Below are 11,855 nucleotides of genomic sequence, written 5' to 3'. Positions count from 1 at the left end.
CTTCACTATCTTTGTCGTGTAAATGTGAGTGACAAAGAGAAGACGCAATTGATTTTTCAGCTGTACGTAATAACAATAACAAAACAAGAACAAAAGAAACAAGGTCGTTATTATTTACTCACTCTGCTTGTTCACGTGATTAAATTTCTTGTGAATTTCTCTAGATAACAAAACAAAAACAGTTTAAATTTGATAAGGGGGGCATCTAATATCGCCATTTATCATTTCTCTACTTCAGTGTTCAGTAGATTTTGTGTCGTCCAGGAAGTAACATGTAAGTTAATAATATCTGTAACTGAAACTTTCGCAGTTCTGATTGAATTTATTTACATATTTCACTAATTTAAATGAATTAATTTAATTTTATTTGATTAACTTAATACAAATACAGATGTATTTTTTTTTAGTAAAATATAAATATGAAGATTATATTGGCTTTTTTGCCATTCTTTTTAACACAAGTAATAGCAGTCTCGTTTTTTGATTTGGTTCAAGAAGAATGGAAATCATTCAAGGTAAACTATTTTTGTTGTGTTTTAATTAACAGAACTAGAGTCATTCTAAATTATTACAGCTTACACATAGAAAACAATATGACAATGAAATAGAAGAACGCCTTAGGATGAAAATTTATGTTGAAAATGCTCACAAAGTTGCTAAACACAATCAGAAATTTGAAATAGGCTTGGTTTCGTACAAACTAAAACTTAATCAATTTGCTGACATGCTTCATCATGAATTTGTTCATACTGTGAATGGTTTTAATAGGTAACAATTCCATAATTTTGTTCATTTTTTTTTTTACTAAAGAAAATTACTTCAGATCACAAGGTTTATTAAGTCAACAAATCCAAAAAGAGGATTGCTTCAAAGCACCCACTTTTATTCCCCCTGCACATGTTAAATTACCTGACCAAGTAGACTGGAGAGAAAAAGGAGCTGTAACAGAAGTCAAAGATCAAGGTCATTGTGGTTCATGTTGGAGTTTTAGTGCTGTAAGTCTCTTTACGTATCAGGAATTATAATTAACACAACATTTAACATATTTTAATAATGGTTCATATCATTTTACTCACATATATTGCATTTTAAAGGATTTAAGTAAGAAGTAATGTATTATAACAATTCAAAAATAGCGCCCAACATGACGTCATGAACGTAAATTGCCTAATATAGCCTAACTTGCATATATTTTAAGAAATATTACAATTATTTATGTCCACTTCGGGTTATTAACTTGCTTCTTTCGATATTTTGTCAGACTGGTTCCCTAGAAGGCCAACATTTTCGTAAATATGGCAAGTTGGTGAGTTTAAGTGAACAAAATCTCATCGATTGTTCTGGTAAATATGGCAACAACGGCTGTAATGGCGGTCTTATGGACAACGCGTTTAGGTACATAAAAAATAATGGTGGTATTGACACCGAAAAGACCTACCCTTATGAGGGCGAAGACGACAAATGCAGATACAATCCAAGGAACGCGGGTGCCGACGATAAGGGCTTTATGGACATTAGTCAAGGGGACGAAGAAGCCCTTAAAGCAGCAGTGGCAACAGTGGGTCCTATCTCAGTGGCCATTGATGCCAGTCATGAAAATTTCCAATTTTATTCCGAAGGCGTTTACTACGATGAAGAATGTAGTTCTGAGCAGTTAGATCACGGAGTGCTAGCAGTAGGCTATGGAACCACTGAAGATGGTACTGATTATTGGTTGGTAAAGAACTCATGGGGACCAAAATGGGGCGATAGTGGTTACATCAAAATGGCCAGAAACAAAGACAACAACTGTGGAATAGCAAGTTCAGCAAGTTATCCTCTCATTTAAAGTAAAAAAGAATCTCTTTTAACTTTTAGTATGCATTTGAATTGTTTTGTAGTTAATTGTCTCTCTATTTTGTTTTTAATTTTTTTTAATGTGCTCTCTGTATTTCTTATCTTTTTGTGTTAATTCGAGAAGTATTTATAAAATAAGACTAATAAATAATTTAATTTGAATGATTTGTCTGCTTAGCTTACTTTGTGCTCTTATGGAGACACAATTTTTCTTTTCTATTACATCTATCTATGAACTATTCTCTATGATCAGTATGGTTCATAACCATAGATATTCATCACCTACAAACACCGTGCTAACGGTAATTTTTGTATTGTTTATAATCCAAATAGCTAATTCGTTCAAATTGAATGTGAATAAATTAATATATATTGACTAGTGTAAGTATTGATTTAAAACTCTTTTACCGTCTAAAATAGCGGATATAGTTTATGTAGCATTCAATGCTTATAATTTAAGAACTGCATCGTTTCCTGTAGGTTGTACTTTACTTCAGTCAGAAGGACCCAGTTACACCCTTATTTTTAAAGATGAACACCTGTAACACAAGTCACAATATTGATAAATCGTTGGACAATTTGGTACACAAGTTAGTTGGGCGGCAAGCTAAGAAAATTTTCTTGAAACAGAAAGAAAAGGATTCCTCAAAGATGAAGCAGTTGTCTGTAGCTAATTATTGTTCTCCTAATGGTAAGCATGACACCCCAATAGTAATGAAGATAAGATTAGGAAAATGTTCCAAGAGATGCAAGACACCATTAAAAAATCGACAAAAGGCTAAAAACAAATTACCAAAATCTGAAGTTACCAGTTGTTCAAAATTAACAGAATGGCTTGCAAAATCCTCAAAAGAAACAGTGAACAAAAGTGATAATATAAGCTGCAATTTTAAGGAGAATAATGAAATAAATAATAAGCAAGGAATTGATGCAAATATGGAGAAAGAACGTTATGAAAATTACCTCAGATATGGTATCAGAATGCCTACTTATGGAGAGATTGTTAAGTTTCAAGAGAGAAATAGAGCTTACAAAGAATTAATAGATAATGTCAAATTTGAAGAACTAGTACAAAACAAAGTTTCTCCCATCAAACTTGAATCTAACAAAGAAGCTGTTATTTCTTTAAATTGTATGTCTCTAACACCATCAAAAATACAGGAAATGTTTTATAACAACTTGAAATATGCAAAGGAAATATTTAATGGAACAATCTACAGTGAAAGGCATGAAAAGTTTAAAAGACAAAATCTTAAAGATAATTACACAGACAAGGACCTAAGATATAGTCCTAGTATGAGTGTATTCACAGTTGACCAGAAAAATATACTTTTGTCCCTCCTACATGATGAATTTGATGATGAAAACCCTTTTCGTCTAAATCAATATTATTTTAAAGTGTTATTGCCAGAACTATGTCTCAAAATCTTTATGGATGTTTATAAAATGAAGAAAAGGGCTGCTTTACTATATTTAGAAAATATGCCAGTGGAAGATGACTAAGACATCTATGTTAAGTAAGTTCTCATTTATTCATATTTGTTCCTTATCATGAATTTATACATTGTAGTTTTGAAAATAAATTTGTAAATTTATAGTTAAATAAATGTTAAATACTTATTATTTATCCTTAAAGGATATTTTTCTTATGTTCTGTTAGTTTAACCAGCCACTTGCTGTTTTGGTTCAAAATAGTTTTTTATCGCAAAAGAAATAATATTCCGGTAGTTGTTATAGTGACACTTTCAAAAAAAAAATGTAAATGTCCCGATTACCAATATAGCGACACGCCATTTTGTTTTACTGTTTACGTCTATATAAAATTTTGATCTATTTTAGAATATTTTTTTAAGAATTGCTCTTTTCAAGAGAAAAAGCTTGTTTATTTCTTCGTTAATTACAGAATTACAACACAAAGGGATGAAATGGAAGTAAATACCGACTGTTTTCCCGTAGTAAAGGAAGAAATGGAAGCTCCTGATAATCATTTGCATTCGTTTTCAAATTATGTTGATAAAGACCGGACTCCCTATGAAAATAAAATTCTCACCTCTTTCGAAGGTAAGTCGTACAGTGAAAAAATTCATGAATCATACGACAATAAATCTCACACCACTTACGAAGGTGAACCTCAAAGACTTTATGAAGCCAAAAAATTAGAAAACATTAGCAAACCAACTCCAGTAAACGTTCCCAAGCCCTTGAATGGAAAAGAGCAATTAACTTGCAGTCCTGATTTTGTACAAGAACTTGCCATTCTAACAGAATTGAGTCAACAGTTGCAGCAGAAAGATAAAGTTCATCACGTCAGAAATAGTGAATTGCATCTTAGACCCAATCAGCAGAGTACAAGTAATGAAATACTCAATTTAAGGAACGAAAGACATAGTGAAAATCATGAATTAAATAATGAAAACATTGAAAGCCATCCTTTAAACAGTAATCAAACTCCAGTGGACTCTGAACTTGTAAAATCTGATGTGAGGAACTGCAGAAAGAAATTTGAATGTGAAGATTGTCATAAGAATTTCCCTTCAAAAATAAAGCTTCATGTTCATGTGAAAGCACATTCAGAAGAGGAGAAGTTGCAATGTGACGTTTGCCAAATGAGATTTGCACATAAAACAGGTTACACAAGGCATATAAGGTCACATAATAAGAGCAACTCTTCCACCTGTACAGATGATGGACTGTTGCACAATCGAAGTACATTTCCTGGTACTTATAACTCTATTTACAATAACTATAATTCAGTGTATAGTGGTTATAATACTCCTTACGGTGGTGATAATCCAGTTCCAAACAGTGACAATTGGTCCCAGTGTGACATTTGTAAAACTGTTTTCATATCAAAATTGGAATTCAACAAACACAAAAGAACCCATTTCCAACCAAAGGAAAGACTTTTCAAGTGTGGTGAATGTCAGAAGAGCTTTGTAAGTCGTTCCAGTTTAAGCACACACGAAAAGAGCCACAGGAGTGAGAGAAATTTTAAATGTGAAGACTGCGGAATCTCGTTTCATAGAAAGTATTTTCTAAGACAACATTCGAAAATCCACTCTGGTAAAAAGATCTATACATGTCCTGAATGCTGTCACAACTTTACCACAAAGTTAGCTCTAAATGTTCACACTAGAATACATACCGGAGAGAAGCCATATGAATGTAATTACTGTGGAAAGTCCTTCACTTGTAAATTTTACTTGGACACCCATATCAGAACACACACAGGTGAGAAACCTTTCAAGTGTGAAATTTGCGAGAAATGTTTTTCGCAGAAGTCAACACTCAACACTCACAAAAGACTACATGCCAGGTACAACAACACTGACACTGAAAGTCAGTAATTTCAATGTCTTTTTTTTAAACACTGAACACTAAATAAATACTCTGTATAAAAGGTGAACAGAAAAATGAGATTGTAACGTTTTTATTAGATTAGTGTTCAATGTTTTTTTTTTTATAATATTTTGAAGCCCTAATATACATATTTAAAATTATTATTTATATAGTATGATGTAAGTTAATCTTTTCCTTTTTTTTTGTAAGATTTATTTTATTGAATCTCATTTATTGATTCTGATTATTTAAGTCATATTTGGGTAATAAGGGGTAAACTTCCCCTAAATTTTCAGGTCTGTTGCTGATTTATTCCCTAAATTAATATACCTTAAGTTCTGCTTTTTTTCAAATAAAACACTCCAAATTAATTAAACAGATAGATGATATAACAAAAATTATTCTTTCAATAATTCAGTTAATAATACAGAATTTGTTTTTGTAAGTTTTGTTTAATGGGCAGTTAAACTTGAGTTTCCAATTGTGATATAATAGAAAATAAAATCAAGATAACTAAAGTTTGTAACTTTTACTGGCTGGTGCCTATCTAATATTTTGGTGGGAGTAATAATTACCAGGGATATAAGATTTTAAAATTTGGAGCAGATTATCCTTTTTTACCCGACAATGTCTTCTGTTTCTCATAAACTTTTTGTAATTTATTCGTTACTCTAAAGAAAACAATGATTAGCGTGTTAAATGTCTCGTTTTATTTTTGTATTTATTTATACTTGGTGTTAATATTAAGTAATGTATGTGAACTGAAACTTTTTATTCGAAATTATAGGATTCGCGTTATAATTATTGTTAATCTAAAGTTGTAGTGTGTATCATGTGGAAAATTGCGCACAGAACAGTATATGTTACAAGTATTTAGAAAGTATATTTTGGCTTAAAAATCACATAAAGTTGTGACTTTTGGTAGTGCAAATGAAATCAAGCTTTAAATATGCAGTTGTACATCCTAGATAGTAAATAATACATTTGTGTAACTTTGTTAAACAAATTATTTGTTTAAATTAAGTTTGTAATAGTGTAAATAGTTTCAATACACTTATACATATAACTCTTTTTTGTATGTACCATATTTTTATTTCAAGTCTCTTCCTGCTCATGGAAAAGGAAGCAATTTATTTCTGTAATACTTGTCTGCTAAAAGTTGTTTATGAAACTATAAAGCAAACAAATCATAAAAAAAGATTGTAGTATACCTAATTAAGTTTCAGAACGTGCCATTTATAAATATCATTGTTTCTAGATATCTTTTTTATTTTCTATACGTTTTTGTACCTCTATATTATTTTTTTATTATATACACATTCTTTTTATAGGTTTTATCACGTCGTTAAGAGTAATATCGGTTTGAATTGCTTATAAAATTTTAAATAACTAAACTTCGTGTTTTATTTAGAAAACGCGGAAGAAAAGTTTTGGCGCTTTAATTTAAATTTTAAAAACCAGGGACTATATGTTTATGAGCAGTACCGTTGGCAACCCTGCAAGTAACTAAATTTAAACTTGATCATAACCTCACATAAAACATCTGTTTTGGTCTGACTTTCGGCATGTTTTTAGTTTCAATCATCTTTAATTCAAAGTTAATTAAATCGTGTTAGTGTTATTAATCTTTTGTTTTGTGGTTTTTGACAATGATGAATGAATATATTTATGAAAAATTAACTAGTGTAACCGTCACTGTCGTCGCCTCATTATACAGTCATTAAAATGTATAAAACTTCATAAAGATGTCCAGCAAATTCTCCTTTTTAGTAAATTTGTTAATTTTTTAAGAACAATGCAATGTAAGTAACTACATATTATATTTTCTAGGAAAGAATTCGTTCCCTTGCCATAGTGTCATTGGGAGGATTTGGCGTTTTTGCTGCTTTTAGTATATACAATGAAAACGAGAAGTTTTACAAACAGTTTGTACTTCCTGCAGTTTACATCTTACAACCGGAGCAAGCCCACAATTTGGCAGTATTTGTAAATAAACATTCTCTCCTACCGCAAAGTTCTTTCAAGGATCCTGATGCCCTTGTAAGTATTAAAACCTCTTGTTTTTCATATTTGTTACATAGTTACAATTTAGAAAGTGAAACTCTTTGGAAAAGTGCTATCAAATCCTGTGGGAATTGCTGCTGGTTATGACAAACACGGTGAAGCAGTGAAAGGATTGGAGAAGATGGGGTTTGGATTTGTTGAAGTTGGTTCTGTAACACCTGCTCCACAGCCTGGGAATAAGAGACCCAGGCTTTTTAGACTTTTGGACGATCAGGCGATTATAAACAGGTTTTATTATTCCTTTATTCTCACAAGCATATCAATTTTTATAATCAAAAGTTTCTATTCTTAGGTATGGGTTCAACAGTGAAGGACATGAACGGGTTTACAAAAGACTGGCAGATGTGAGATTTGCACAACAACATAATGGAGTTGTTGGTGTTAATTTGGGCAAAAACAAGAGAAGTGCTGATCCTGCAGAGGACTATGTACAAGGAGTGAAAACATTCGCCCATGTTGCTGATTATTTGGTGGTGAACATAAGCAGGTTGTATTGAATTTATTGAATTAAAACAAGTATATGTTCTTATTTCATTTCATTTATTCAATCAATGGTTAGTTTGACCTATATTGCAGGGCTAAAAACAAGTATTACAAGAAAGCAAATACATTATACATATAAGATTATAAATATATGCAATTAACAACTAATTAATAAAATATAGTGAATACACTTAATGACATTTATTATTAACGATTTTCAGTCCAAACACGCCAGGATTAACTCAACTACAAGAGAAACAGCAGCTGAAGAACTTACTGCGCAAAGTTGTCGCAGCGAGGAACAAATTGCCAGCAGAGCACAAACCTCCCATCTTACTCAAGCTGTCCCCTGATTTAACATCTGAAGAATTACAAGACGTAGTCGAAGTGGTCAGGCAGAAAGATACCCACGTTGACGGCTTCATCGTTGCCAATACCACCGTCAAGAGGCCTCACACTTTGAAGTCATTCCATTATAAGAAAGAGCAAGGTGGTCTGAGTGGTCTACCCCTAAAGGATGCATCGACCAAAATGATCGCCGACGTTTACAGACTTACAAATGGCATGGATATTATTGGTAAGCCAAATTTCACTTACTAAGTTGTATTTTATTATAAAATTAAGTTGTTAAACAACTTTAGATACAACATATTTCTTCTAAGCTGAATATCAGGAATTATTCATTCTAACAGTTTTTATCAATTTTCATGTTAATTCATTGATTTAATGGTTGTTGTACAAATATATACAGAACTATGCCTTTCAAAGGAAGTCTTTTCGGATTGTTGTTTAGCTGGAGGTAACGCTATCTGTCTTCAGCTGTACTCGTTATTTCCCTTATTTTTTTAACGCGTTCGGAGTATTGTTTTTTTTTTTGTTCAAAGAAAAGCAACTGCAATGAAATATTAATCATCTTTTTTTTTAATTTCTTTTGTTTTAATTTTCAAGTAGTTATTATAATTTAAATTGCCCTATGTAGGTGTTGGGGGTATCTATAATGGTAAAGACGCTTACGATAAAATAAGAGCGGGCGCTAAAGCAGTGCAAATTTACACGTCTCTGGTATACGAAGGACCAACGGTGGTAACAAAAATTAAGCAGGAACTCGTGGAATTATTGCGGGCCGATGGTTATAAAAATGTGACCGAGGCTGTGGGTGCTGACGTCTATAAACGTCAGCCGAAATGGAGCTTTTAATGATTATTAGGAACGCTCAAAATCATGGCATATCAGATATTTGAAATGTTATACCCATAAGAGCAGGAAAGAAGTCTTTGTTTTTTTTTTAATATTATCATGTAATGGGTTCCCATACCCCTTTTATCCCCTACTTATTTGATGTACATTTTTTTGTTAACGCTTATACACATTCATATTTTGCAATAATTATAGGTCCACAAGAAAATAAACTTATCGCATTGCATAATAGAATTTGTTATTTATTTTAATGTTATCATTATTGGATTAGGTTTGTCTGTGTTTCCCCTGATTGATTAAGCTCTTTGGAACTGTTTTTCAGGGCCTTATCTATGGGTGCAAGAGGATATCATAGATAATACATATATACAACGATTGGAACGAATGTTTGACGTTTAACCAAATTCCAATTTAGAGGTTATTTCTTAATCAAAGCAAGATTTTTTCCACAAAATGGATATTTTAAAGGCAGAAATTGCCAAAAAACGAAAGCAACTGGAAGAAACTGAACTAGTAGTAAGTTTGGTATGTGTAGGTGGTTAATGAAATATGAAATTGGTATTTGAATTGTTTCTAGTGCTCTGATAAGAAGTACTTTAAGAGGGCAGATTTGGTAGCTAAAGAACATGAAGAATATCAGAAGAAATATGGAAGATTAATCAGTGAACATTGCGTTAGTTCAGTAAAATCATCAGAAGGTATTAATTTTGTGTAATTTAATTTCATTTTTTGGTTATGTTTTTTTCTGTTATTTCTATTAAATTTGGAAATAACATAGGTTTTTCAGGGTCCTTATCAAACGAGGACAATTTGGATAGATCTGGTTTACCTAGACACGAAGTCATAGCAAGACTCAGAGACAGAGGTGAGCCCATTCTTCTATTCGGTGAAACAGAGTTAGACGCATTTAGGAGATTGAGAAAGTGTGAAATTTTGGAGCCAGAAATGAACAAGGTGAGCTGAAGGTTTTTTATTTGTTCACCATTATAAAATGAAATGTTTCTAAAGGGCTTCAGAAATGATTTCCAAGAAGCAATGGAAAAAGTTGATGAAGCTTACTTGAATGAACTGCTGGCTAATGATGAAGAGAATAAAGAAGGAACTACAACTAAGAACAAACCTCAAGAGCCTGTCATGACCTACGAGGAGATTCAGAAGATGGCAAAAAAAATGAACCGTGGTTACAGGGAACATGACATGCAAGTTATAGTCAATTTTATTGAGGTGAACTTTTATATTTATTTATTTTACTATTATTTCTTTCAAAAGTCGTCAGTCACAGCATTTTAATTTGGCTTTAGTCTTATCCATTCATATATAACAGCTATTAAATATAAAACATCATTTATCTGGGAGTATATGGTGGAGGTGGTGGTAAACCTATAACAGTAGATTTTTAAACGTGAACATCAAAACATTTATTAACCGTATACCATCTGGCGATCTTATCGTGTCGTGTAGTTGATATGGCGGCGGGGGCGTATTAAAATGTCTTCCAGGATCGGTTACGCTGTAAGGCGCCTGTGTCCTACTATTATTCGAATGTACAACCCTTCTTGTTCTGTTACCTACATAATAATAAAAAAATATGTCTATTCATTATATAGATAAGCAAATGAGCTGTGACAATAAGTTATCTTTGTTGTTATGTTCGTACGATTATGGTACATATATTTATTTACCACGTTTGCTCAGTCTAGCACTTTCTTTAACCACATAATAAATCACTACCACGACCGCGATAACCGTAAATGGGACTAAAACGTACAGGTAAATGTAATCAGTGTCATATGTTACAATGGGTCGCCTGTTTTCTTCCATATTTGCAAAGAACTCACACTCGTGATAAATTGATTATACTTTACAACAAAAATAGTGTGCAATGACGCTTCTTTCTATCCACAAATGTTTCGTGTCTTATCTAATCAGTTAAGAAGGTTTATGTCGTATCTAATCGGAAATTAAATAAGTCATATATTCAGGCACAATAGGAAATGCCCAAATGAAAAGGAATTCATGAATTGTTAGGAACATTATGTAGTTACTGTTTTTTCTTATCAATTTTTAATCAAATTGGCTAGATTTACTGATACCTCTAAAATAATTAAGATTAAGAATGTGAGCTCGAAGCTGCTAGCACCATTCCTTCGAGTGGTCGAAATTCACTTTTGTGAACAATTTGTTTAATCACTTTCTTCTTCTTTGTGTTAAAAAATGTTTGAAAAATTAAAATTAAATGAATTGTTTATAAATAGGTATGCAACACATCGTACACTTCGCATAAGAAATTGCTGATACAGACTACGTAATACTACTTTACCCTGTGCTGACCACTCAGTTTATTTTATATATAATATTAAAATTGCAAATTCTCACTTTTTTTTGTTCCTCATTTTAACTTTTTTTTTTCATATTTTTATCTAACCTTTTCTCCCAGCATTTACTACTTTAGTTTTAAGTTTATAACAAAATAAATTTAAAGACCTATTAAGAACGGATGTTTTTTATTTTTAATTTTTAGCTTTTAATTAAACAGTGGCACGATCAGTTGCAAAACAGATCACCCTTGGAAAGGAACTGCACTCGAGGGAAAGTTACGGTAGCTACTTTCGAACAGACTAAAGTCTACCTAAAACCCCTCCTGCGTAAACTCAAGAACCACACACTTCCTGACGACATTCTAGAAAGTTTGACCGAAATCACCCTACATTTATTAAACAGAAATTATTTAAAGGTAAAGTGTATATCAGTTATTATTATTATTTAATATATAATTCAATGTTTATTTTAATGTAAGGCTAGCGATGCCTATCTTCAAATGGCAATCGGCAACGCTCCTTGGCCCATAGGGGTGACCATGGTGGGTATTCATGCACGTACAGGCCGTGAAAAGATTTTTTCGAAGAATGTAGCGCACGTTATGAACGACGAGACGC

General features: G+C 32.1%; 5 protein-coding genes across 6 annotated transcripts in view; 4 read left to right on the top strand and 1 right to left on the bottom strand.

Annotated features, from left to right (window-relative positions):
- Positions 1–17: 17 nt before the first annotated feature.
- On the top strand, positions 18–2,212 carry LOC108738559 (cathepsin L). The gene is made up of 5 exons (XM_018472028.2): positions 18–274; positions 408–515; positions 575–768; positions 824–995; positions 1,262–2,212. The coding sequence occupies exons 2-5, from the start codon at positions 420–422 to the stop codon at positions 1,826–1,828; spliced, it is 1,029 nt and encodes a 342-aa protein (XP_018327530.1). The 5' UTR covers positions 18–274; positions 408–419; the 3' UTR covers positions 1,829–2,212.
- Positions 2,213–2,401: 189 nt separating this feature from the next.
- LOC108738558 (zinc finger protein OZF-like) lies at positions 2,402–6,466 on the top strand. Of its 2 annotated transcripts, XM_025978227.1 has the most exons (3): positions 2,402–3,353; positions 3,740–3,897; positions 3,961–6,466. In XM_025978227.1, the coding sequence occupies exons 2-3, from the start codon at positions 3,762–3,764 to the stop codon at positions 5,181–5,183; spliced, it is 1,359 nt and encodes a 452-aa protein (XP_025834012.1). In that variant the 5' UTR covers positions 2,402–3,353; positions 3,740–3,761; the 3' UTR covers positions 5,184–6,466. The 2 variants fall into 2 exon arrangements, with proteins under 2 accessions (XP_025834012.1, XP_025834011.1); XM_025978226.1 differs by having other exon boundaries at positions 3,740–6,464.
- A 221-nt stretch (positions 6,467–6,687) lies between these two features.
- LOC108738577 (dihydroorotate dehydrogenase (quinone), mitochondrial) lies at positions 6,688–9,150 on the top strand. Its single transcript, XM_018472054.1, has 6 exons — positions 6,688–6,944; positions 7,006–7,215; positions 7,268–7,467; positions 7,532–7,726; positions 7,944–8,299; positions 8,702–9,150. Exons 1-6 carry the CDS (start codon positions 6,921–6,923, stop codon positions 8,917–8,919), a joined length of 1,203 nt encoding a protein of 400 aa, XP_018327556.1. The 5' UTR covers positions 6,688–6,920; the 3' UTR covers positions 8,920–9,150.
- The window catches only part of LOC108738578 (pre-mRNA-splicing factor 18), a 12,489-nt gene continuing 9,777 nt past the window's right edge, over positions 9,144–11,855 (top strand). The window contains exons 1-5 of the mRNA XM_025978200.1: positions 9,144–9,435; positions 9,497–9,617; positions 9,698–9,873; positions 9,928–10,143; positions 11,441–11,653. Coding sequence (XP_025833985.1) covers positions 9,373–9,435; positions 9,497–9,617; positions 9,698–9,873; positions 9,928–10,143; positions 11,441–11,653 — 789 coding nt within the window. The 5' untranslated portion in view covers positions 9,144–9,372. The remainder of the gene's footprint in view (positions 9,436–9,496; positions 9,618–9,697; positions 9,874–9,927; positions 10,144–11,440; positions 11,654–11,855) is intronic.
- Positions 10,189–10,832, bottom strand: LOC112905562. Its single transcript, XM_025978201.1, has 3 exons — positions 10,602–10,832; positions 10,353–10,487; positions 10,189–10,299 (listed from the first exon to the last, which is right to left on the bottom strand). Exons 1-3 carry the CDS (start codon positions 10,738–10,740, stop codon positions 10,265–10,267), a joined length of 309 nt encoding a protein of 102 aa, XP_025833986.1. The 5' UTR covers positions 10,741–10,832; the 3' UTR covers positions 10,189–10,264.

Source organism: Agrilus planipennis, unplaced genomic scaffold (assembly GCF_000699045.2).
Source record: "Agrilus planipennis isolate EAB-ADULT unplaced genomic scaffold, Apla_2.0 scaffold154, whole genome shotgun sequence".
NCBI lineage: Eukaryota > Metazoa > Arthropoda > Insecta > Coleoptera > Buprestidae > Agrilus > Agrilus planipennis.
The sequence above is the reverse complement of the archived record's forward strand: the minus strand, read 5'-3'. Positions and strand labels throughout refer to the sequence as shown.

What these genes read in the sequence shown, in the direction of transcription:
- LOC108738577 (XM_018472054.1), top strand. Translation starts at nt 6,921, where the DNA reads ATGTCCAGCAAATTCTCCTTTTTA. An exon ending in GATCAGGCGATTATAAACAG is followed by an intron (nt 7,468 to 7,531) that starts GTTTTATTATTC and finishes TTCTATTCTTAG; the next exon opens with GTATGGGTTCAACAGTGAAG. An exon ending in TTGGTGGTGAACATAAGCAG is followed by an intron (nt 7,727 to 7,943) that starts GTTGTATTGAAT and finishes AACGATTTTCAG; the next exon opens with TCCAAACACGCCAGGATTAA.
- LOC108738559 (XM_018472028.2), top strand. Translation starts at nt 420, where the DNA reads ATGAAGATTATATTGGCTTTTTTGCCATTCTTTTTAACACAAGTAATA. An exon ending in ACTGTGAATGGTTTTAATAG is followed by an intron (nt 769 to 823) that starts GTAACAATTCCA and finishes AAATTACTTCAG; the next exon opens with ATCACAAGGTTTATTAAGTC. An exon ending in CATGTTGGAGTTTTAGTGCT is followed by an intron (nt 996 to 1,261) that starts GTAAGTCTCTTT and finishes ATATTTTGTCAG; the next exon opens with ACTGGTTCCCTAGAAGGCCA.
- LOC112905562 (XM_025978201.1), bottom strand. Translation starts at nt 10,740, where the DNA reads ATGGAAGAAAACAGGCGACCCATTGTAACATATGACACTGATTACATT. An exon ending in TGCTAGACTGAGCAAACGTG is followed by an intron (nt 10,488 to 10,601) that starts GTAAATAAATAT and finishes ATTATTATGTAG; the next exon opens with GTAACAGAACAAGAAGGGTT. An exon ending in CACGATAAGATCGCCAGATG is followed by an intron (nt 10,300 to 10,352) that starts GTATACGGTTAA and finishes CTACTGTTATAG; the next exon opens with GTTTACCACCACCTCCACCA.
- LOC108738558 (XM_025978226.1), top strand. Translation starts at nt 3,762, where the DNA reads ATGGAAGTAAATACCGACTGTTTTCCCGTAGTAAAGGAAGAAATGGAA.